Here is a 22,579-nt window from a genome sequence, read left to right on the forward strand (position 1 = left end):
CGTAATTATCTAGCAAAAACTGATTTAACTAATATTATCCAAATAATATTTATTTCGTCAAAATCAATTTTAGTAAAAAATTGCCAAACATAAATCATATTAACCGAAACTTACTTCTACCATAACTTAATTCTATAAAATCACTTTTATTCAAATTTCAGTTTGACTAACTACACCTCAAGCACACACTAAGAGCTTGTTTGAGTGAGCTTTCAATAAATGATTTTTTCCAATTTATCTTTTTTAAAAGATCTTATAGAAAAGTTAAAGTAATTTTATGTTTCGATGTCTCATGTAAAAAAATCTTCTTATCTATCAATTATGTTTGGGTATAACAATATAAAAGTACTTTTCTGTTTATTTATTACATGAAAAACATTTTTTTCTGAAGAAAAAAGATCTTTTAAAAAAATATGTTATTTACAGCTTCTCAAAAGAGATTTTTTTAATTTTTTTTATACTTTTATTTTTACTATTAGAAATTTACCAAACACGCTAATTTAGTCCTAGGCGCATTTTTTTTCCTCTTCATTAATTTTGTTCCCGTGCATTTGGGTCATACACCCTTTTTTTTTTGGGTCAACGGTCATAATACACAGCCTTGCTTAATCTTGCAGTACACATTTGACGCATTCCACCCTTTCAAACATGATGGCCCCGCAGCCCACCCATATCCAAGGCCTCACATGGAGTCCATCCAACCACGGCCCATTCCTGTACATCCAGCCGCAGCTAATTCTTTCCAAACGGAGCCAATTCCCTTCCCCAGCAGGAGCTACTCGGCTACATGGAGGCGTCATGTTACACCGTTCCCCAAACATTCACATGCGGCTCCCCTTGGACACATGTCAGCACGAGATAATTGCAGGAGGAATATCTGTACGCTCACCTCTGTACCCTATAAATTCCCATTTTATAATATCACTCTCCCCATGAGTTTTTTGGATCGTATGTATGTATGAATTTATATTAAAAAAGAATGATATTATCAAAATGGAAGTAACAATACCCATATCCATGTATATATATATATAGAGAGAGATCATGTTGATTTTCAACCACGGCATCAATGAAATTTGTATTGCATGTTTTAGCACAAAAGTTAACAAAATATTTAATTTGGTCTTCAGTAGTCTACAGCTTTAATCAGTTATAAAACACTGAGTTAGTAGTTCTGATAAACATATACTACTCTTAACTGTGATTTGGGATAATTAGTTGATACTAATATGTCTAAAGTCAAACAGCAAAGAAACAAGCTAATTTTGTTCAAACTTCACAGCATGGATGCTATAAGCCTTTAGAGGTGATTAAGTATATTAATCATCTGATATATTATGTTAACTCACAATTAAGAATATGAATGATACAATTAAGTAAATTCTGATGCAATATATACCTTGTGGGAAACTGCAAATGCAGCTTGCTCTGGTGTCATGTTTTCAAATGGTGTCTGTCCTGTTAAAATCTCCCATAGAACTATGCCAAAACTATAGACATCAACTTTCTTAGTGTGATGCTTTTCTTTGATCATTTCCGGAGCCATCCACCGGTAAGTTCCGGTGAATCCTTTCGCGCTACCACACTGAGATTCCAAGCAAGAGATACCAAAATCTGCTACTTTTACACACATATCTTCCCCCAGAAGCAGATTTTCTGATTTGAGATCCCTATGAAGTATCCCCTGAGAGTGAAGATATTGCATTCCCCGTGCAATGTCAAGGGCTAATTTCAGAACAATTTCGAGTGGAACTGAATTTGATTGTTGCTGTTGCAGATATTTTCTCAATGATCCGCCGGCTAAGTATTCGGTAATTATACAAAAGACAGGAGGTTTCTTGCAGGCTGCAATAAACTGCAAGATCAATAGAATGTCAATAGCTGATTGAAAATGTATAATAATCTAGCTATTATTCAGCAGCTGCAAATTTTTAAACACAAACAATGCATTCTACTCTCATGAATACGAAACTGCCTTTTAGAACTATGTAGTAGTAAGAATTAAACCAAATTAGAACGCAATACTTCCCAAAAATAAAAAAATAAATAGTACTTGATCAAGAAGAACATCCACATAGACACTGCAATCTATTTGATTCCATGCACTCGGGCAAACCCTAAATAAAGATGATTATTAATCTCTTGTTCAGTTTTTCAGACCGATGAAATGGAACAGAACAGAAAAGGACTTGTTTGGCAATTTCAACTATTACAATCAGAAATGTAGTAAATCCCTATCTATCACTCAATTCCTCTTCTCAGATAATAGATTCAATCTACCAAGTTAATTACTTAATGGTAAAACTATCTCGTAGTCTTCAGAAGATTTCAAATTACTCAATTAGTAAATAAAGACAATAACATCAACAACATGGACAGGGAATCCAAATTCCAAAAGTGATGCTTCAGCATTGAACCATCAGAAAGAAATTCAAAGTTAGCTACCACAAAAAAAGAAGACTTATCCACAATTAGACTAGACTCCAAATAATCAAAGTCATCATCTTCAATAGCATGAGAATCATATCTCGAAGCTACAAAGACTTGTCATTGGTATTATGCATGCGGTCCTACGTTCAAACGTGATCCCGTCATGTAACATTCCTTATTCTTAAAATAGCAAGAACAGAACGATTGAGTTTGCGTGCTTAGAGGGAGTCCGAACCCGGAGAAACTCAAATTAAGGAATTATAGTAAAAGAACCGCCGACTGCCTGATAATTATATTAGTGGCTGTTTCTAGTTTTAAACTCATAACCTTGAGAGAACAATAAAGAGTCCAATACAAAAAAAAAAAAAAAAAAAAGAAGAGAGAGTCTCGGTGGCACTCACAGTGAGGATATTGGGATGGCGCAAGCGGAGGAGCAAGGAGACCTCAGAAGTGAATTGTTTCTCAAGAAAAGAAGCAAGATCCTCATCCTCCTCAGGCAGGCTTACAAGCTTGATGGCCACATCCTTCTGCTTGTATACACCTCTGTAGATCCTGCTGTGCCTTCCCGTGGCGAACTTGGAACCAATGAGAAGCTGAGACATGTCAGCACTCCATTCCTCTTCGCCTTCTCCCTTGATCGCCGCACCCGGCGACACCAAGTACTTCGACCATGACACCGCCCTCTTGTACTCCCCAAGGGACAGCCTCCTCCCTGACGACCTCATGCTCCCATTCCCGTTCCCTTTTTGCTTCAACCAATGCATATTCTTCTTATTAGTACAAACCACTCACTCCTCAATACTCAGTATTGCTCGCCTCAAAACTTGTATATACAAAAACAATCAATCGGAATTGCAAAGAATAAAAATTATGAATAAAGGTATTCAGTTTTTTTTTTTTTTTTAAATCTGTGACCTCCCTTCACAGGAATGCAGATCCGGAAAGATATAAAATGATTGGAGTTTTAAACAAATGCAGCAATTTGGAAGGTGGCTAAGTAATGGTTTTCAATTTCATGGGTTAATAAATAAACGTACTTGTTCATGAGATAAACTACATTTTACGGATACTGATAATGGTTTGGTCTCGTTGAAGGTCATGGAATCACGACGAATTTATGAAGAGGAGAGAAGAAGAAGATGACAAGAGAAAACCAGGACCAAAGACGGAAACAAAAAAGCTCACAACGCCTTGCGAGTATTTTAACCAAAACGAAGAAGAGTAAAAATTAAAAATTAAAAAAAATTAACGACAGAGGATTTCCCTCAGAAGAAGACAGATTGAGATAAAGTTTTCTTTGTAGATTTCCAACTTCCAATTGGGTGCTTGCACCAGGAAAGAGAAAGAAAGGGAGGGTGTAATAGTAATAGACCATGACCCTTTATTTGGATTTGGATAGCTAAAGCAACACTTTATCCGATAATCAATTAATCAACTAATAACTTAAATTAAATTAAGAAAAATACTACTGGTCTTTTAAAATTTAATTTTTGGTTAATTTTTTTAAGAATTTTTATTATGATACTTACTTTTATGTACTAATTATTCAAAAAATTAGAGAAATTACTTACTTTTTATTTTTTTCCTCATCTAAAAGTTGAGTAAAAAAATATTTAAAAAATACTTAATTACACTGTTAAATTAAAAATAGTATATTTATGTTCTTTTTATTATTTTAGTTCAACATATGCCGGTTCGTCCGAAGAGTGTTAAGAGAAAAGATTGATACTTAAAGACAGAGATTAAGAACAAAAATTAAATTAAGTCTTTATATTATTTTTTATGCAAAATGTATAAGATTGAGTTATCTCTTGATATTTTGTTTAGTTTAAAATAAAAATAAGACTTAAACAAATGAGATTACTAAAATATTTTTATTAATAGAATTCTACTGCTTTTTCTTTTTCCTTTTCTCTATCTCTTTCTCGAACTATATTTATACGTCATGTCGTGCCACCTTGTTCGAGTGCTGTTGTGTCATGTACTTTTTCTCTCACATTCTCTCGCACTCTCTCGAGTTAGTTTCGCGTCGTGTCGTGCCGTCTATGTTCAAGTTGTGCCTTCGTGTTTAGGTCTATCGTGCTATTTCTGTTTTCTGTTGTGTTTGTTGCACCGCCGTAGTTCTAGTTTAGCATTGTCTCAATCTCTCTCACTTTTTTTCTTTTTTTTTTTAATTTTAATTTTGAAATCTTTTTATTTATGACTTGATTGATATATATTGTGAGATTGTTGTTGTTTTTATATTATTGTTATTGTTGGTGGTGAAATTTAGCGATGGTAGATGTGTGTAGAGCTGGCAAGGGGTAGGGTAGGATAGGATTTAGATTCTATCCTAACCCTACTTGCGGGTTGAAAACTTTCTTAAAGCTCTACCTTATCTTACCCGCGGGTTGAGAATCTCACAACCCTAACCCTACCCGCATTCTAAAGTTCTAAACCCTACCCTATCCGACTCTACCCGCAGAAACATAAATTTTTTTAAACAAATATAAAATTCAACCATTCCAAATTTCATACATATTAATAAAATAAAAAATAAAAAACTAAATTCAAATGAAAATTAAAAACTATCAAATCTTTAAGAAATCCAACATAAAATTACAAATAATATGATTATCAACTAATTTAGTGGTTATTTCCAGTTTTTATAAGAGGAAAATTGTGAGTTCAAGATTCACTTTCTTCATTACATACATAACTTTTACATATATATTATATAATATATTAGGAGTGCGAGTAGGGTGGGGTAGGGTATACCCTAAACCCCTACCCTACCCTACCCGTAGGCAGATTCGTACCGTACTCTACCCTACCGGTAGGGTAGACAACTCTATCCAAATGAATTGGTCCGGATTGGTATCCGCAGGTAGAGTATATATTGCCAACCCTAAATATGTGGTAGTTGGGTGAGAGGTGGGGTGGAGTCAGGGGTGAAAAGTAAACTTGAAATATAAAATTTTAAATGAGAGTATTTCAACCTTTTTTGTTAGTGTTAATAGGTTTAATATTTGTAAATTTATATAATTATCTTTTAATACGTTTAAGGTGTTAGTCTTTAGTGACTTAGATATATATATATATATATATATATATATATATATATATATATATATATATATATATATTTGTTACATTTAATGTAAATGCATAGGTAGGTGTATTATAAGTTGTAGTACTGTTTAGATTCCAATTAATGGTTTAGAAGTAACTAATATGCGCTAGTTATCTGATTTGGGAATTGCAGCGACCACGGTTACTTTTGTCACATCGTGTGACACTAGGTCTCCTGCCGCCACCCATCCTGCTTACCTATATAAGGGAGGCTGGATTTGAGCATGCAGTAGAGTTGAGGAATTCTATGTTTGACGGTTGCTTGATCTTTGTATTTGTCGAGCGGTGGAGGTCAGAGACCCATACGTTCTACCTTCTGTGGGGTGAGGCCAGCATTACGCTTGAGGATGTTGCCTACCACACTGGACTGCGCACAGCTGGAGAGCCCGTTGGGGGTTGTACCAGAGACTTTCAGCGGTGGCGCCAGCACCCGACATGGGAGTGGGTTGAGGATTTATTGAGCGCCAGGCCGCCCCCATCGCAGGAGGGAGGGAAGCAAGTGTTTGCGGTTAGGATGACGTAGCTCAGGGACCGAGTGGCACATATTCATGATGGGGCAGCCCTGGAGACTCTCTGATAGTATGCCCGATGCTAGTTGATGATGCTGATTGGGGGTTTTCTGTTCACAGACAAGTCGGCTACACTTGTGCCGTTAAGATGGCTGCCACTGCTAGAGAATTTTGATCGATGCAGCCAGTTGTCTTGAGGGTCTGCACTTCTCTGCCATACCTGCCACTCGTTGTGCATGGCGGCTTCCCGTAATGTGATGGACATTGTGGGATGTATGCCTCTTCTTGTATCGTGGATCTACCATAGGTTCCCGTGCTTTAGTCCAGCGGGTTACGACATCGTCAGGTTCCCAATTGCTTCCAGGTATATGAAAGTTGTAATCAATTTGTTGATTACCATTTAGTAAACATGTAATATATATTGGAATGTAACTATCTGTAAAACTATCTTTGATCCATGCAGGTTGGCAAGGCTAGGGCAGTAGAGCAGAGATCATCATGATAGCAGGATACTGAGTTTATGTCGTTGTATCGATGCACTGACATTTGATAGGGTATGACAGAGTGTGATCTATGTATTTTTTTTCAATCTACCATTGGTATATCATTTAATTAACAAAGGTTCCTAAATGTTTTTAAAACAATTTTGCTGTACACCATACGACGATGCAGAGCTACGTCAGATTGCGTCGGACTGGATCATGACTGACCCGGAACTTTATACATAGTGGGTTGTCGTTCCTATCGTCTGCTTTCACTTTGTTGAGTTCCATCACGTTGACAGGGTGAAGAGGCAGTTAGAGGGCAGCAGCATAGGCCAGCAAGCCCAGTGAACGCCGATGAGTATCTCTTCAAGACGACCAAGGGAGATGATATCTGGTAGCCAGACCAGCATCGCTACTTGTACGACCTATTCAGGGGCCATTACCAGGCACATGATTTGGTTACCATCGACGATCGTCCGGACCTCCGCCTAACACAGGAGTACCTCACCTGGTGGCAGGAGGCTTGCAGAGTGAGATATCTTTCTGGTGATGACATACTGGCCGATCCTAGAGCAGCAGCCCCACCGACTGATATCCTTCCTGCAGTCCCTAGTCACATAGATGAGATATAGTTACCACTGGATGCCCCATATCGGAGGCGATGGGCAAGGAGACGACTTCGCGATGATGTCCGGAGAGCAGTACGGCAGGCACGTGGTCAGCACGCCCGTAAGGATGGTGGGGATCCTCAGGACGGAGATCAGCAGTTGTCAGACGAGGAGGCTGAGTACGCCTAATAGGAGGAGATGCCAGAGAATGTCATACTCGGTGCACATGCAGAGCAGCCATCCGACACATTTTTTGTTGACCATGGGGCTGACGTTGCTACGAGGCTTATGCTGGGTACCTCCAGCCCTGGTCACCACCCGACTGATGACACCGCTTGGAAGCAGCCCCAGTTCGACATTAGATCCAATGTTGAGATAAACATCGATGATATTTTCCAGATCATCAGGGCGACCTGTGATGGGATGGATGACTAGGCCAGTCGTTATCGCCACCGAAGAGACGATACCGACATACTTGGGACATCGAGCGGTGTATCCACCCAGTATGGGACAGCTCTTCCAGGGTGCTATCAGACTCCTCTTCCACCACCGCACCAGTCTGGTTCTGCGCCATTATCCTACTATCAGACTCTATCCCAGCCACCACCGCCGCCAGGTTTTGTCTGGCCACCACTTCCTACGCCTCCTCCCATGATTGTAGCAGCTCCTCCTCCGCCACCACACCAGCGTCCACTACCCACTTCCAGCCAGTCAGTTGTTCATTCTCGTCCATACCGTCCTCCCAGGATGTCTCATCCTCGTGGATGTGGGAATGGACACCACTTGGATCTTGCCGCTGGACGGCGTTAGTTATTATTATTGCTATGTATTTTGCTTGTTACTTATGTTTATAGACCTCCATCACATGTATGACTCTTTTTTAGTGCATTCGAATCTATGACTCGACTTGTTTATCCATGTGAATATATGTTTTGTTACGAAAATATTGTAACGTTATATATAGAAATTGTCCTGCACACTCGCACGTATCTCGAATGTACTGGGTTAAAGTAAATTACACACAAACAAGACCAGATATCGGATATAGTACATCCAAAATATGACCGGCACGTCCCGTATCATAAAACGGAATCAGTGCATCGGAAATATATTCGTTTTTTTATTTTTTCTACTGTATCCGAAATGTGACTAAAAACATATTTTGATAAATACTTGCACGTTTATTTAAATCGGTAAATATTATATTTATTTAATTTAAATAAAAAATATTATTCAAAACTAACATGAGTTAAAAATATTAAATTAAGAGACTATATTAAATAAATTAAAATTTTAAAAATTATAATAAGACAAAAGTGTAATTTTAAGAATTAATTTAAGTACTACTTCGTTACGAATTAAGTTCGAACATTTTCGTAAATAATGACAACGAGTTAGATTTGGTTAATGTAATTAGATAATATATCTTAAGTCCGTCTCTCACATTATTACGTAGGCTATGTTTTAATTTTTAATAAATATTTTTATTCAAATTAAATATGTATTTTATTATATGTTATTTGAAAATTTTTTATTGAAAAATATCTTTAATAATGCATAAATGTGCCCCTAAAATATTAATTTTATTCTTTTTAAATTCTCATAATATATTTAAAAATATTAAGGTTATTAAATATATGTAAATTCTCAAAAGTAATTTTTTTTATTATGTTTACCTTAGTTGACAATTTCATTTTAAATATTATGTGTGCTATTCATGAACTTTTATTTAAAAAATAAAGTGTGTTTTTTGTCTTTATTGTTAATAATTTTCTTTTAAAAATATCTCTAATATTTAATTTTATTTTTTAACGTTTTCAATTTATTCAATTTTGTTCATAATATTTTTAATTTATATTAAAATTAATTTTAGTTTTTTTATTTTATCTAATATTTTAGATAGAATTAATATTTAAAATAATTTTAATACAAATTAAAAACATTAAAAATACAATTGAATAAAATTAAATATTAAAAATAAAAAAACATACTTTTTAATAAAGGGAATGTATTACAAAACATTTGATACTAATTTGAAATGCATTTTTATATCCGCAAAGACCCTGTCTATTACTCTCGAGAAGGATTATTTACACACTTCCTTCACCAAATGTGTTTTTGTTCTTCTTCATGGAAATTAATTTTGAGCATGTTGTGCAACTATGAGATTTTATTTTTAATAATTTTCTAATTTATACATTTGTAGAGAATTGGACGAAGTATAGATATTTTGCTGAATTAATATATCCGTATATCGGACACATTTTGGATATAATATTTATTGACACTTGATTGATATGTGTGTTTATTATGTTCAACCATATTTTAATAAAAAATAAAAAATCTTTTATGAAAATATTTAGACATACTTAAATATTATCACGTACTAATGTATCTAATTTTATTTTTAATATGTATTTTTGAAATAAATTTAAATATAGTATATATTATTTATTAAAACAAAAATATGTCATAGAGATTTTCAATTAAATCGTATTGGATTAAATTAGGGCTGGTAATATATATTCTATCCATGGTATCCAACTCGGACCAATTCGTTTGAGTAGGGTTGTCTACTCGACCAGCTACGGATAGAGTAGGGTGCGGTGCGAGTTTGCCTGTGGGTAAGGTAGGGTACGGGTTTAGGGTATACCCTATCCTACCCTACTCGTACTAATATATATATATATATATATATATATATATATATATATATATATATATATATATATATATATATATATATATATATATATAAGTTATGTATGTAGTGAAAAAAGTGTGTTAAACTCACAATCATCCTCTTATAAAAACTTGAAATAACCACTAAGTTAGTTGATAATCATATTATTTGTAATTTTATGTTGGATTTTTTTAAGATTTTATTATTTTTAATTTTAATTTGAACTTAGTTTTTTATTTTCTATTTTATTAATATGTAAAAAAATTGGAATGGTTGAATTTTATATTTGCTTGAAATTTTTTATTTTTCTATGAGTAGGGTCAGGTAGAGTAGGGTTTAGAACTTTAGGGTGCGGATAGGGTTAGGATTGAGAAATTCTCAATCCGCAGATAAAGTAGACTAGAGTCTTAAAAAATTTTTTAACCCGCGGATAGGGTTAGGATAGAGTTTAAACCCTATCCTACCCTACTTAATGCCAGCTCTAGCAATAAGTGAGCAACCACTAAACTAGTTAGTTAATTTAGTAATTTAGAGTATTAGTTTTTTATTTTTTATTTTATTAATATGTATAAAATTTAGAATAATTAAATTTTATATTTATTTTAAAAAAATTAATATTTTTGCAGGTAGAATAGAATGGAATAGGATTTAAAATTTTAGGGTACAAATAGAATTAGAATTGAAAAATTTTTAACTCGTGAATAAAATAGACTAAAATTTTAATAAAAAATTTAACCCATAAGTAAAATTAGAATAAAGTTCAAACCCTATCCTATTCTATTCATTATCAATCCTAAATTAAATTGATTTATTCAAGCTTGGTTTCACACAGTTTTGTATAGATTGATTTATTTTTAACGTATTCTCTTACTAAATCGTTCTATGTGAGGGAGACTATATATATACCGCGTGCACGTGTGTAGAGTTATAATAAACCATTTTAGGTTAAGTTAATACTCAAAATGACTCTTGAAATTTAACCTCCAACTCAATTTAGTCCTCGAATTACTAATTTACTTAAATTATACCCTGAAATTTTAAGACGTGGCTCAAATTGACCCTTCCATCTATTTTCGTCACCGGAAAACTGACGTGACATATGTAGTTGACACCTGGCAGTCTTAACAGTTGTTTGACGTGGCAAAATTCTTGTATGCATCAATTTAGCCCTCAATAATTAAAAAAAAAAACCCTAACAACCCAATTTCTCCCAAATCATAGTCGTTTTTGGTGAGTTGGGGAGCAACAACCAAGCCTCAGACTCTCTACAATCTCACCTCAGTCTCTCAACTCTCTCGCCTCGCACTCGCACAACCCGGTCACAACAGCCAACACACTCACACACTGACTACCACACACAAGCCAATAATTTGCACTCACATAACACCACGAATCCACACTAATTCCCAATTCGTCATTCGCGCTTCGGTTCTTCATCAGAGCCATGGCGGTGGAGAACTCACAAGATTCGTTGAAGAAGCTCGAGTACGTGTCTCTTGTTTCGAAGGTTTGCACCGAAATGGAGTCTCACACCGAAAATGGTGACAATGTACTGCAGAAGGAGATTGAAGCTGAAGCCAAAGAGAAACATGGTGGTGATAGAGACAGAAAAATACACGGTGAAGATGGGCACAGAGGAAGAGACAGAGATAGAAGGGACATGTATGATAAATATGATAGAGATGAAAGGCATAGAGATAGGAATAGAGATAGAGATAGAGATAATGATGATTATGATGATGAAAAAGGGATTCTAGGAGAAGGGAAAGGGATAGAGAGAACGATAGTGGTAGGGATAAGGATAAGGATAGATATGAGAGACAGAGGAGAGATGTGTGTGAAGAAGAAAATGGTGGTTATGGTCAAGAAGATGGTGGTGGTGACAGGAAAGGTATGAGGGATCTAAGGCATAGTGGAGGGAGTGAAGTTGAATTGTACAAGGTTTATAAAGGAAGAGGTAAAGTCTGATAAGAAGACTTATGCAAGGTTTTTTTTTTCAAATTATTGGGGGCTAAATTGATGCATACAAGAATTTTGCCACGTCAGACAACCGTTGAGGCTGTCAAGTGTCAATTACATGTATCAAGTCAGCTTTTCGGTGACGGAAATAGACGGAAGGGCCAACTTGAGCCACGTCTTAAAATTTCAGGGTACAATTTGAGTCAATTGGTAATTCAAGGGCTAAATTGAATTGGAGATCAAATTTCAGGAGTCATTTTGAGTATTAACTCTTTTAGGTCAGATCAATTTAATAAGAACATTTTAAAAACTAAAGTCAAAATAGGACAAATGGATAAAATGTTGCTTAAATTTAAATGGGTGATTTATCCTTTGAATTACGATAAAATTTTTACTTATCACTTTTTTACATTAATTTTAATTGATTTAATTAATTAATTTAAAAAAATGTCAGACAAACTAGATAGTAAGTTCACCAACTCACTATAAAATAGAATGATTAATATTTTAAATTTGTTTTATTTTAGTAGAATAGGCCGATCCTGTTGTAAAATAAATAAATAAGATGTACTGGATATAAAACAAAAATATATAAATAGAAGACTCTAATATTAATATAATTAGCTTAATAATAATAATTCATATATGTATTTACTAATATTATATATTGTAATGTATATATATAAAGAGAGAAGTATTCAGAATAAAGAGAGAGAATGTTTATTATTATTCATGTACATCATATGCCTCAGACCCCTCAGACCCCCTTCTATTTATACTCGTACAAAGTATTCTTTTTCAAGACCTCATAAAGTTCAGTTTTTTTTGAGAAATTGAATTTCTCTATTGGAAAAGCTAGCCGCCCAATGTATTAAATGGCCATCCATTCATGTATATCATAACACTCCTCCTTGGATGACTATTTAGCATTATTGCCTCGTTAAAACCTTACTAAAGAAAAATTCAGTGGAAAAAAATCTTAGTGAAAGAAAAAGAGTACAACATCCTTTTTTATGGGGACTGCCTCATTAAAAATCTTGTCAAGAAAAATCCAATGGAAAAAAACCTGACCAAGGAAAAAAGAGTACAGTCTCCCCCTCTTGCCGACATCATTTAATGTCTCGAAATCGGCGCATTCTAATCTCATGTACCAATCTTTTAAAGGAGGATTTTGGGAGTGACTTTGTGAATAAATCTACCAGATTGTCATTTGAACGGATCTGTTGGACATCAATTGTCCCTTGATTTTGAAGATCATGAGTGAAGAAGAATTTGGGAGAAATATGCTTTGTTCTATCACCTTTGATGTATTCGCCTTTAAGTTGAGCAATGCATGCTTTATTATCTTCAAACAGGACAGTTGGAGCTATCTTATGATCAATTAGTCCACATGATGACAGAATATATTGGATCAAACTTCTGAGCCAAAAACACTCGCGACTTGCTTCATAAATCGCTAGTATTTCAGCATGATTAGAGGAGGTTGCTGCTATTGTCTGTTTCGTGGACCTCCATGATATAGCTGTACCACCATATGTGAACAGATATCCTGTTTGAGATTTCTCTTTATGTGGATCAGACAAGTATCTAACATCTGCATAGCCAACTAATAGTGACTTGGATCCATAGGGATAAAATAATCCCGTATCAACCGTTCCATGAAGATATAGAAAAATTTGTTTGATTCCACTCCAATGTCTTCTGGTTGGAAATGAACTATATCTTGCTAGTAAATTCACTGCAAATGATATGTCAGGTCGCGTATTATTAGCAAGATACATTAGCGCTCCAATGGCACTAAGATATGGTACTTCAGGACCAAGGATATCTTCATTCTCTTCTTTAGGACGGAATTGATCATTTTCCACATCCAAAGATCTTACTATCATTGGGGTACCTAATGGATGTGACTTATCCATATAAAATATTTTCAAGATCTTCTCTGTGTATGTTGTTTGATGAATAAAGATCCCATTTTTTATATGCTCGATCTGCAGGCCGAGACAAAACTTTGTCCTTCCAAGATCTTTCATCTCAAACTCTTCTTTTAGAGTTTTTATAATTGTTGGAATCTTTTCAGGAGTCCCAATGATATTTAAATCATCAACGTACACAGCAATTATCATGAATCCAGATGCAGTTTTCTTTATGAAAACACACGGACATATATCATCATTCTTGAATCCGTTTTTGGCCAAATACTCAGTAAGACGATTATACCACATTCGTCCAGATTGCTTTATACCGTATAAAAAACTTTGCAATTTGACTGAGTATAACCCTTGCGAATATTCATTGGATGGTTTAGATATCTTTAGTCCTTTAGGGACTTTCATATAGATATCCCGATCTAATGAGCCGTATAAATAGGTTGTTACCACATCCATTAAATGCATATGCAGTTTATGATATGCAGATAAATTGACCAAATAACGCAATGTTATCGCATCCACTACAGGGGAATACGTTTCTTGATAATCTCTACCGGGCCTTTGTGGAAAACCTTGTGCCACAAGTCGGGCTTTGTAGCGCACGAATTCATTTTTCTCATTTCGTTTTCTCACAAATACCCATCGATATCCAACAGGTTTTACATCTTCAGGTGTACGGACTACAGGTCCAAAGACTTCACGTTTTGCAAGTGAGTCTAATTCAGCCTTCATGACTTCTTTCCATTTTGGCCAATCATTCATTTGTTGACATTTTTTGACTGATCTTGGCTCAAGATCCTTACTTTCATGCATGATATTTAATGCCACATTATATGTAAATATTTTATTGAAAATTGTCTTATTTTGGTCCCATTTCTCTCATGTAAAGACATAATTTATCGAGATCTCATCATTTTCACAATTTTTAGGTACTTGAACGTCTTTTGGCGTTAAAATTATATCAGAATTTTGGACAACTGCAAGTGTCTTTACTGTGTCTTTTTCAACAAGAATAGTATTTACCTCTTTTCTCTTTCGAGAATTTTTATCTTTAGAACCGACAAGCCTGCCACGCTTCTGGCGTGAATTTGCTTTAGTGGCTACTTGTCCTACTGGGACATCAATTCGAATTGGGATATTTTCCGCTGGTATATAAGATTTAGTTATCCTATTTGTATCGAAAAATGCATCAGGCAATTCATTTGCTATTCTTTGCAAATGTATAATCTTTTGAACTTCTAGTTCACATTGTCCTGATCGAGGATCTAAATGCATCAACGGTGATGCATTCCAATTAAGTTCCATTTCAGGAAGCTTATTCTCTCCCCCTAATATTGTAAATTTTGATTCATCAAAATGACAATTCGCAAACCGGGCTTTAAATACATCTCCAGTTTGTATCTCAAGATACCTCATATAGAGGGAGAATCATATCCAACATATATCCCCAGTTTTTTTGGGGTCCCATTTTAGTACAATTAGGTGGTGCAATGGGAATATATATCGCACACCCAAATATTCTTAAATGGAAAACATTTGGTTGCTGGCCAAAAGCTAATTGTATGGGAGAGAACTGATGGTAACTCGTTGGCCTCAAATGAATAAGTGCTGCAGCATATAAAATAGCATGCCCCCAAATCGAGGTTGGAGATTTGTTCTCATAGGTAAGGGTCTAACAATCAATTGGAGGCGTTTAATAAGTGATTCTGCTAACCCATTTTGTGTGTGAACATAAGCTACTGGATGTTCAACACTTATTCCATTAACCATACAAAAAGCATCAAAAGCTTGGGAAGTAAGTTCACCAGCATTATTAAGACGAATTGCTTTGATTGGATTTTCTGAAAATTGTGCTTTGAATCAAATAATTTGAGCTAGTAATCTCGCAAACGCCAGGTTGCGAGAGGACAATAAACACACATGTGACCATATCGAAGATGCGTCTATCAGGACCATAAAATATCTAAAAGATCCACATGGTGGATGAATAAGTCCACATATATCACATTGAATCCTTTCTAGGAATTTAGGGGACTCAAATCCAATCTTTACTGGTGATGGTTTTAAAATTAACTTCCCTTGAGAATATGCAGCACAACAAAATTCACTAGATTTAAGAATCTTCTGGTTCTTTAGTGAATGTCCATGAGAGTTTTCAATAATTCTCCTCATCATGGTTGTTTCCGGATGACCTAATCTATCATGCCAAGTTATGAATTCATTTGGGCTGGTAAACTTCTGGTTTACAATGGTATGTGATTCAATTGCACTAATCTTGGTATAATATAACCCAGATGAAAGTGAGGGCAACTTTTTTAATATAACCTTTTTATTTGAATCATGAGTTGTGATACATAAGTACTCATAACTTTCCTCATTCATAGTCTCAATATGATACCCATTTCGGCGAATATCTTTGAAACTCAACAAGTTTTTTAGAGACTTGGTAGATAATAGTGCGTTATTTATTATAAATTTTGTTCTTCCAGGAAACAAAATTATAGCTCTTCCGGAGCCTTCTATCACATTACCTGAGCCAATAATAGTATTAACATATTCTTTTTTTGGCACAAGATGGGTAAAATATATAGTAATTTTAAGAATAGTGTGTGAACTTGCACTATCCGCAAGGCAAATATCTTCAGAATATGTCCTTATCATTTTTCTTCAAAAACAAATGATAATAATAATAAAATGAGTAGAAGTACATGCACAGTAAATTATTCACATGAATACTTAACAAACACATACATATATCAAACTATTCCATCATTGATCAAATAGCCAATATTTCCTATAGAATTCTTAAAGAAATTAGATACATCATAATGAGTGGTGGGATTTTTATCATTTGAAACAAAATTTGTTTCCTTTCCTTTGTCATCATTTTTCAAGGATGCTTGATAAAGATCAACTAGGTGCCTTGGGGTACGACATGTACGTGACCAATGGTCATTTCCACCACAACGGAAGCATTTATCCTCAATTGATATACTTTGCCCATTGTTTCTTTCTTTATCCCACTTCTGGTGAGATTTTTTCTTGTGAACATAATTTCTTTTCCTTCCATAATTTTTCTTGTTATCAAAATCTTGTCATTTACCTCTTCTGGGGGTTATAATTTGCCGCATTTATTTCAGAAAATGGGGTGGCGCCAGCTGGGCACGCTTCATAATTTTCTTGAGCAACTCATTGTTGCGTTCAGCAACAAGAAAGCAAGAGATTAGCTCAAAAATTTTTAAATCCTTTTTCTCGATACGGCTGCTGCAGGAGCACATTCGAGGCATGGAAGGTCGAGAAAGTTTTCTCTAACATATCGGGCTTGAGGAAATATCACCGTCTTTTGATGATTGTACCTTTCTTCAAGGTATTTCCACAGATTTGCAGAATTTTTTAATGTGGGATATTCATTTTTCAATCATACATCAAGATGACGACGAAGGAAAATTATGGCTTTGACTTTATTCTTCTGGGATGTATTATTTTCAGTCTCAATGGTATCTCCAAGATCCATTGAATCAATCTGGATTTCAACATCTATATCCATGATAAATAATTATTTTGAAATATATCTAGAGTATTAAATTTAAGATGAGAGAGCTTTAACATAATGAAAATTTGTTACCTGAAGTCTTCCTAAAATTTTGTTAGAGCTTCGTGCTGATAACGTGTTGTAAAATAAATAAATAAATAAGATGTACTGAATATAAAACAAAGATATGTAAATAGAAGACTCTAATATTAATATAATTAGCTCAATAATAATAATTCATATATGTATTTATTAATATTATATATTGTAATGTATATATATAAAGAGAGAAGTATTCAGAATAAAAAAAGAGAGAATGTTTATTATTATTGATGTGTATCATATGCCTCAGACCCCTTCTATTTATACTCGTATAAAGTATTCTTTTTCAAGATTTCATAAATTTCAGTCTTTATTAACGAACTGAATTTCTCTATTGAAAAAGCTAGTCGCTCAATATATTAAATTGACATCCATTCATGTATATCACAACAGATCCATCTCATTTTTAGACGAATCTTGACGGGATCGAACAAATTATTTGTTTTTCTACTCCTACTCCTCAAATTTCAATAAAAATTTATTGAGAACCAATGTGCTAGATAATAAATGTTTTGAAAACATATTTAAAATATTTATCAACATGTTTAAATTTATTTTGAACCATAAAATGTAAATATTTTGAATTTTTTATATAAATATAAATTTTACACATATATACATGTGTATAGAAATTTAGGATAATTCACATAACAAAATAAAATAAAATTTAATATTATATGAATGAACCAAATCGAATAAAATTATATAAATATCCTCATTCTATGCTATTAAGTTCGATTTAAGTTATTTTATATAAATCAAATACGTGAATCTCTAGTAAATTGAAGTGACTATATTCAATTTACTAGTAGAGTCACGTTGAAAATTTTAGCCCATAATTAAATCGAATAAAGCTGCTTTGATTTATTTTGAATTATCAAAACCTACCAAATTAAGTTTAACATATTCGATTTATCAAGTAAAATAGTTAATGCAAATCGAATTCTCTTAATTTGATTTAGGGTACAAGTCTAAAGTATATAATATTAGCAGTTTGGGATATTATTGTTATATTTTTATTTTTTATTTTTTGAATTCAATAAAAAATTAGTAATTTTAGTAAATACCAATCAATTTTTTAATTATATTATTATTAAAAAGTATAAATATTAAACTTTAAATTCTAATTTTTAATTTAAATTCTAAATTTTAATTTAAACTCTAAACTCAATCTCCAAAATTAGAGTATTAAAAAATAATTTTACAAACTAATTCTTTATTTTTTTAACCAATACTTTTATCCATCAGTTTAATTTTTTTATTCTAATAATTTAATAATATATTTTAAATTTACACATTTAAATATTACTAACTAATTAATAATAAAAAATAATAAATTTTACTCACTTTCTAGTATTTTTTTAATGTACAATAATATACGTAAGCTATTGAAAAGAGTTTTTTGGTGATTGATAAGCTATTAAAAGATAAAAAAAATTAGAAGCCAATCTGAAATTTTTATTCTTAATCTTAAATCTTTTAATCAAGCAGATTATATATGAACACTCATTAATTAAAATTTAATGATTTTTTTAGTAGTTTATATACATTGAGAATTAATTAGCAATATTTAATCTAATTAAAAATAGTGATATATAAAAATATCAATTAAAAAAGTAAAGAATTAGATTGTAAAATTATTTTTTAATCCTCTAATTTTGGAGATTGAATTTAGAGTTTAAATTAAAATTCAAAATTTAAATTAAAAATTAGAAATTAAAATTTAATATTTAAACTTTATAATAATAATATAATTCAAAAAATTTATTGATATTTACTAAAAATTATTAATTTTCTACTTGAACTCAAAAAATAAAAAATAAAAATATAAGAATAATATTTCAAATTGTTAATATTATATATTTTAGACTCGTACCCTAGATTAAAGTAAGAGAATTTAATTTGCATTGACTCATCCTAGTAAATCGAATTTATTAAACTCAATTTACTTGGTCTTGATAAGTCAAAATAAATTAAAGCAGTTTCATTCGATTTACTATGGGCTAAAACTCTCAACATAACTAGTAATAAATCAAATCTAATTACACTAATTTACTAGAGATTCACGTAAATCGAACTTAATAACTTTTATTTATATAGAATGAATACATCTACATGACCTTATTTGATTTAGGACATTTAGATAATATTAGATTCTATTTCATTAGTTTAGGTTAGATAATAATTATAGTTTAGTGTACAAGATATATATGTTAAAAGTAGTTTATTACATAGTTTGTTAGGTTGTTAATATAATAATTTTTGTAGATTATTTTATTGTAGATCTTGTTATATTAGTTAGTTTTATCTTAGTTAATAATTTTATTCTAATTGAATTGAATTAGTTAGACATTTTGTGACAAAAAAAAATCTCTTTTTAAGAATAATTAGTTAAAGTGGGGTATTTGTGTTGGTGTTTTAGGAAAAATATGTGTTGATTTTCTCGTTCGATTTTAATTAACGATGTTCACATTATTAATTGGTTTAGGGTATATAGTTTTTAAAAACGTATGTGAAAGCGGTTTTTGTTACAAAACTGAACTACTTTAGTCATATGTTTGTAGTCGAGGATGCTTTAGCCTAAAAGAATTAGTCACACTATAATACTTTCTAACATTTTGATGTCATAGTTCAGAGAGACCAAATTTAAATATGCGTCGTAGTTTAGAGATTATTTTCTTTATAACACCTTGATTGTTGTCTTTATTGAAAGATGACATTAAAAAATATACATATTTCACCTATCATAACGGGGGTGTATGATTATATTTAAAAATGTGACGTATTATCTTAAATTATGTATGAGTAGAGGTTCAATTAGTGAATACTTAAAAAATTTTTAGACCTACCATCATCAATAACTTAGAACTTAAATTGTAGACTTAATTATTTTTATACTTTATTATAAACTTATAAAAAGAGCAGTTTTTTTTTAAATGTATTACAGTTACAAACGTGATATTTTTGAAGAAGTATATATATGGCCACACTAAAAATGAGATACTTAATACTTCAGTAAAAAATGAAAATGTTTGGTAATCAAGTCAAAAATAATTATAATTTATCTTATTTAATATTTATTGTAATAATTAATAAATATTAAATAAGATAAATTCTAGTAATTTTTTTTTCAATAAAAAATAATCGTCAACTCTGAAGTTGAAATAAGACAAAAGAAAAAAAAAATCGTAATTTTTGAGAGCGTGTCTAAATACATAAATTTTATATTTATTTTACTTTTTTAAAAAGATCCAAATTTTTTCTGTTGGCCTCTACTTCAATGTTGGTATGCTAACGTGCGAAGATCCAATTCTGAGGAGACAACGGGGTCTGCGTGAGTGCGTGACTATGGCCGCTGCCTATTTATTTTCCAATTATACCCCTCTGTTTCTCTCCCATTACCCAACCTTACTTTTATGCCACATCGCCACCCATTCCCCTAGTCCCTAGGTACCATGTGGTGGTTTGTACGATTGTACTACACTACTGCTACGCAACAATGGGAGAGAAAGAGCCCATCTTTCTTTATGTAATTCTATCATTTTACGTGGATAAAAAGAGAATTTTATATAGAATTTTAAAATTAAAAAAGAAAGAGAATCGGTTATATTATATTACGCTAATAATTTCATTTACAAATATGACATCGCTTTTATAATTTTTTTTAAAGTAAAAATAAAAAAAATTTAAACTCGCAATTAACTAAGTGAGTATAAAAAAATTATGTTATTTAAATTATAATTTATTCAACATTGCTTTTATAATCTATTTTTAAGGAAACTAGTGCAATTTATTATATATATATTGTTATTTAGCTAACTATGAAAGTACCAAGCTTTTATAATCTATTGGTCTAATTAAATGTAATTATTATATGCTTATATTCAAAAGTTTATTGATCTAAGCATTTGACAAATTGGTGTTAGCTGAATGCCATTTTCTCTTTGGATAAAAGGTATATATAAAAAATTATATGTACAATTAAATTAGCTATAATAAATTAATAATATAATTTATGTTTATAAAAAGTGACATATTTTGATTAACGGAAAGAATATAAGTATGTTTTAAATAAGATAATAGTCAGCTTTTTTGTGGTGATCACGGAAAGTTTAATAATATTAATTTTTTTATTTAATGATTCATATGAGCGACGTGATTCTCCTCTAAGAAAAAAGGTAACATGATAGCTTTCTTTTATTTTAATTTATTTTAACTTAACTATTTTGAATAATATAGAAGACAACATTAACCTACTTATTATTAGTCAACTTGGCATATACTCTAAGGGGATAACATTTTCAGGCATCTATGCGTTACACTTCTTTTGTTTTTATTAACAGAACTTCTCTTTTATTTATATATGTTCCTCCAGTCCTTGCGCAAAAGGTTAAAAGTGAGAATCAAAGCAGCAAAAGCACTAAATGGGAAAAAAAACCTCCAAAAGACAAACCAAACACTGAAACACTAATAAAGTAATAAGACTTCTGTTCATTTGACTACAATATTAAACAATAAAAATCAAACAATAAACTTTAGTAAATAATTACAATAGTCATATTTAATGTTACCTAACATGTGTAGCTCAATATTCAACGTCGTTGGTAACACAATTATGAGCAAAAGAGGTTGGAAGAAAAATTACGCAATTATGATGGACAAAAAGTTAATATCTTTTTATAACTTTAATTTTGATTCAAATAAATGGATAAAAAATTTAAAGTATTTGTATACTATTATCGAATTTATTTTTTTCTATAGTACATATAAAAGGTATTTTTATAATTATAATAATATATAAAACTAAATATTTGTACCAGTTGTTTTTTTGTTAAATAATGCCATCAATAAAATTTAGAGTAATTTATATTAATAAAATAAATAAAATTTAAAATTATACAAATGTTTTAAAACAGGATTGGTTGTGCACTTTATCCTAAATATTTTTATATAAATCGAATCAAATTTATTGGATTTACACTATTTATGTATAATATGTATTATGTACAAGTAACAAATCGAATTTAGCTACTTTATTCGATTTATTATGTATATTTTATGCAAGTAGTAAATTAAATCAAATTAATTCGATTTATTACTATTACAGATTATTAACATTTTTCTATTTTTAAGTTAATAGTTGATTATTTAATATTGTATAACTATCTGTTACTTCTGACTCTGATAAAATTTAAGTTTTTATTCCTATGTCATCTTATAGAAGTATAC

At 31.8% G+C, this 22,579-nt stretch overlaps 1 protein-coding gene across 1 annotated transcript; it reads right to left on the reverse strand.

Moving 5' to 3' along the window:
- Window positions 1–747: 747 nt before the first annotated feature.
- On the reverse strand, window positions 748–3,668 carry LOC130978981 (serine/threonine/tyrosine-protein kinase HT1-like). The gene is made up of 3 exons (XM_057902318.1): window positions 2,832–3,668; window positions 1,400–1,855; window positions 748–898 (listed from the first exon to the last, which is right to left on the reverse strand). The coding sequence occupies exons 1-3, from the start codon at window positions 3,192–3,194 to the stop codon at window positions 797–799; spliced, it is 921 nt and encodes a 306-aa protein (XP_057758301.1). The 5' UTR covers window positions 3,195–3,668; the 3' UTR covers window positions 748–796.
- Between the last annotated feature and the right edge of the window lie 18,911 nt (window positions 3,669–22,579).

Source organism: Arachis stenosperma, chromosome 5 (genome assembly GCF_014773155.1).
Source record: "Arachis stenosperma cultivar V10309 chromosome 5, arast.V10309.gnm1.PFL2, whole genome shotgun sequence".
Classification (NCBI taxonomy): Eukaryota; Viridiplantae; Streptophyta; class Magnoliopsida; order Fabales; family Fabaceae; genus Arachis; species Arachis stenosperma.

Coding starts and splice junctions, on each gene's coding strand:
- LOC130978981 (XM_057902318.1), bottom strand. CDS start 3,194: ATGCATTGGTTGAAGCAAAAAGGGAACGGGAATGGGAGCATGAGGTCG. Junction 1,856..2,831: donor GCCATCCCAATATCCTCACT/GTGAGTGCCACC, acceptor TTGATCTTGCAG/TTTATTGCAGCCTGCAAGAA. Junction 899..1,399: donor CATTTGCAGTTTCCCACAAG/GTATATATTGCA, acceptor GGGAATTTATAG/GGTACAGAGGTGAGCGTACA.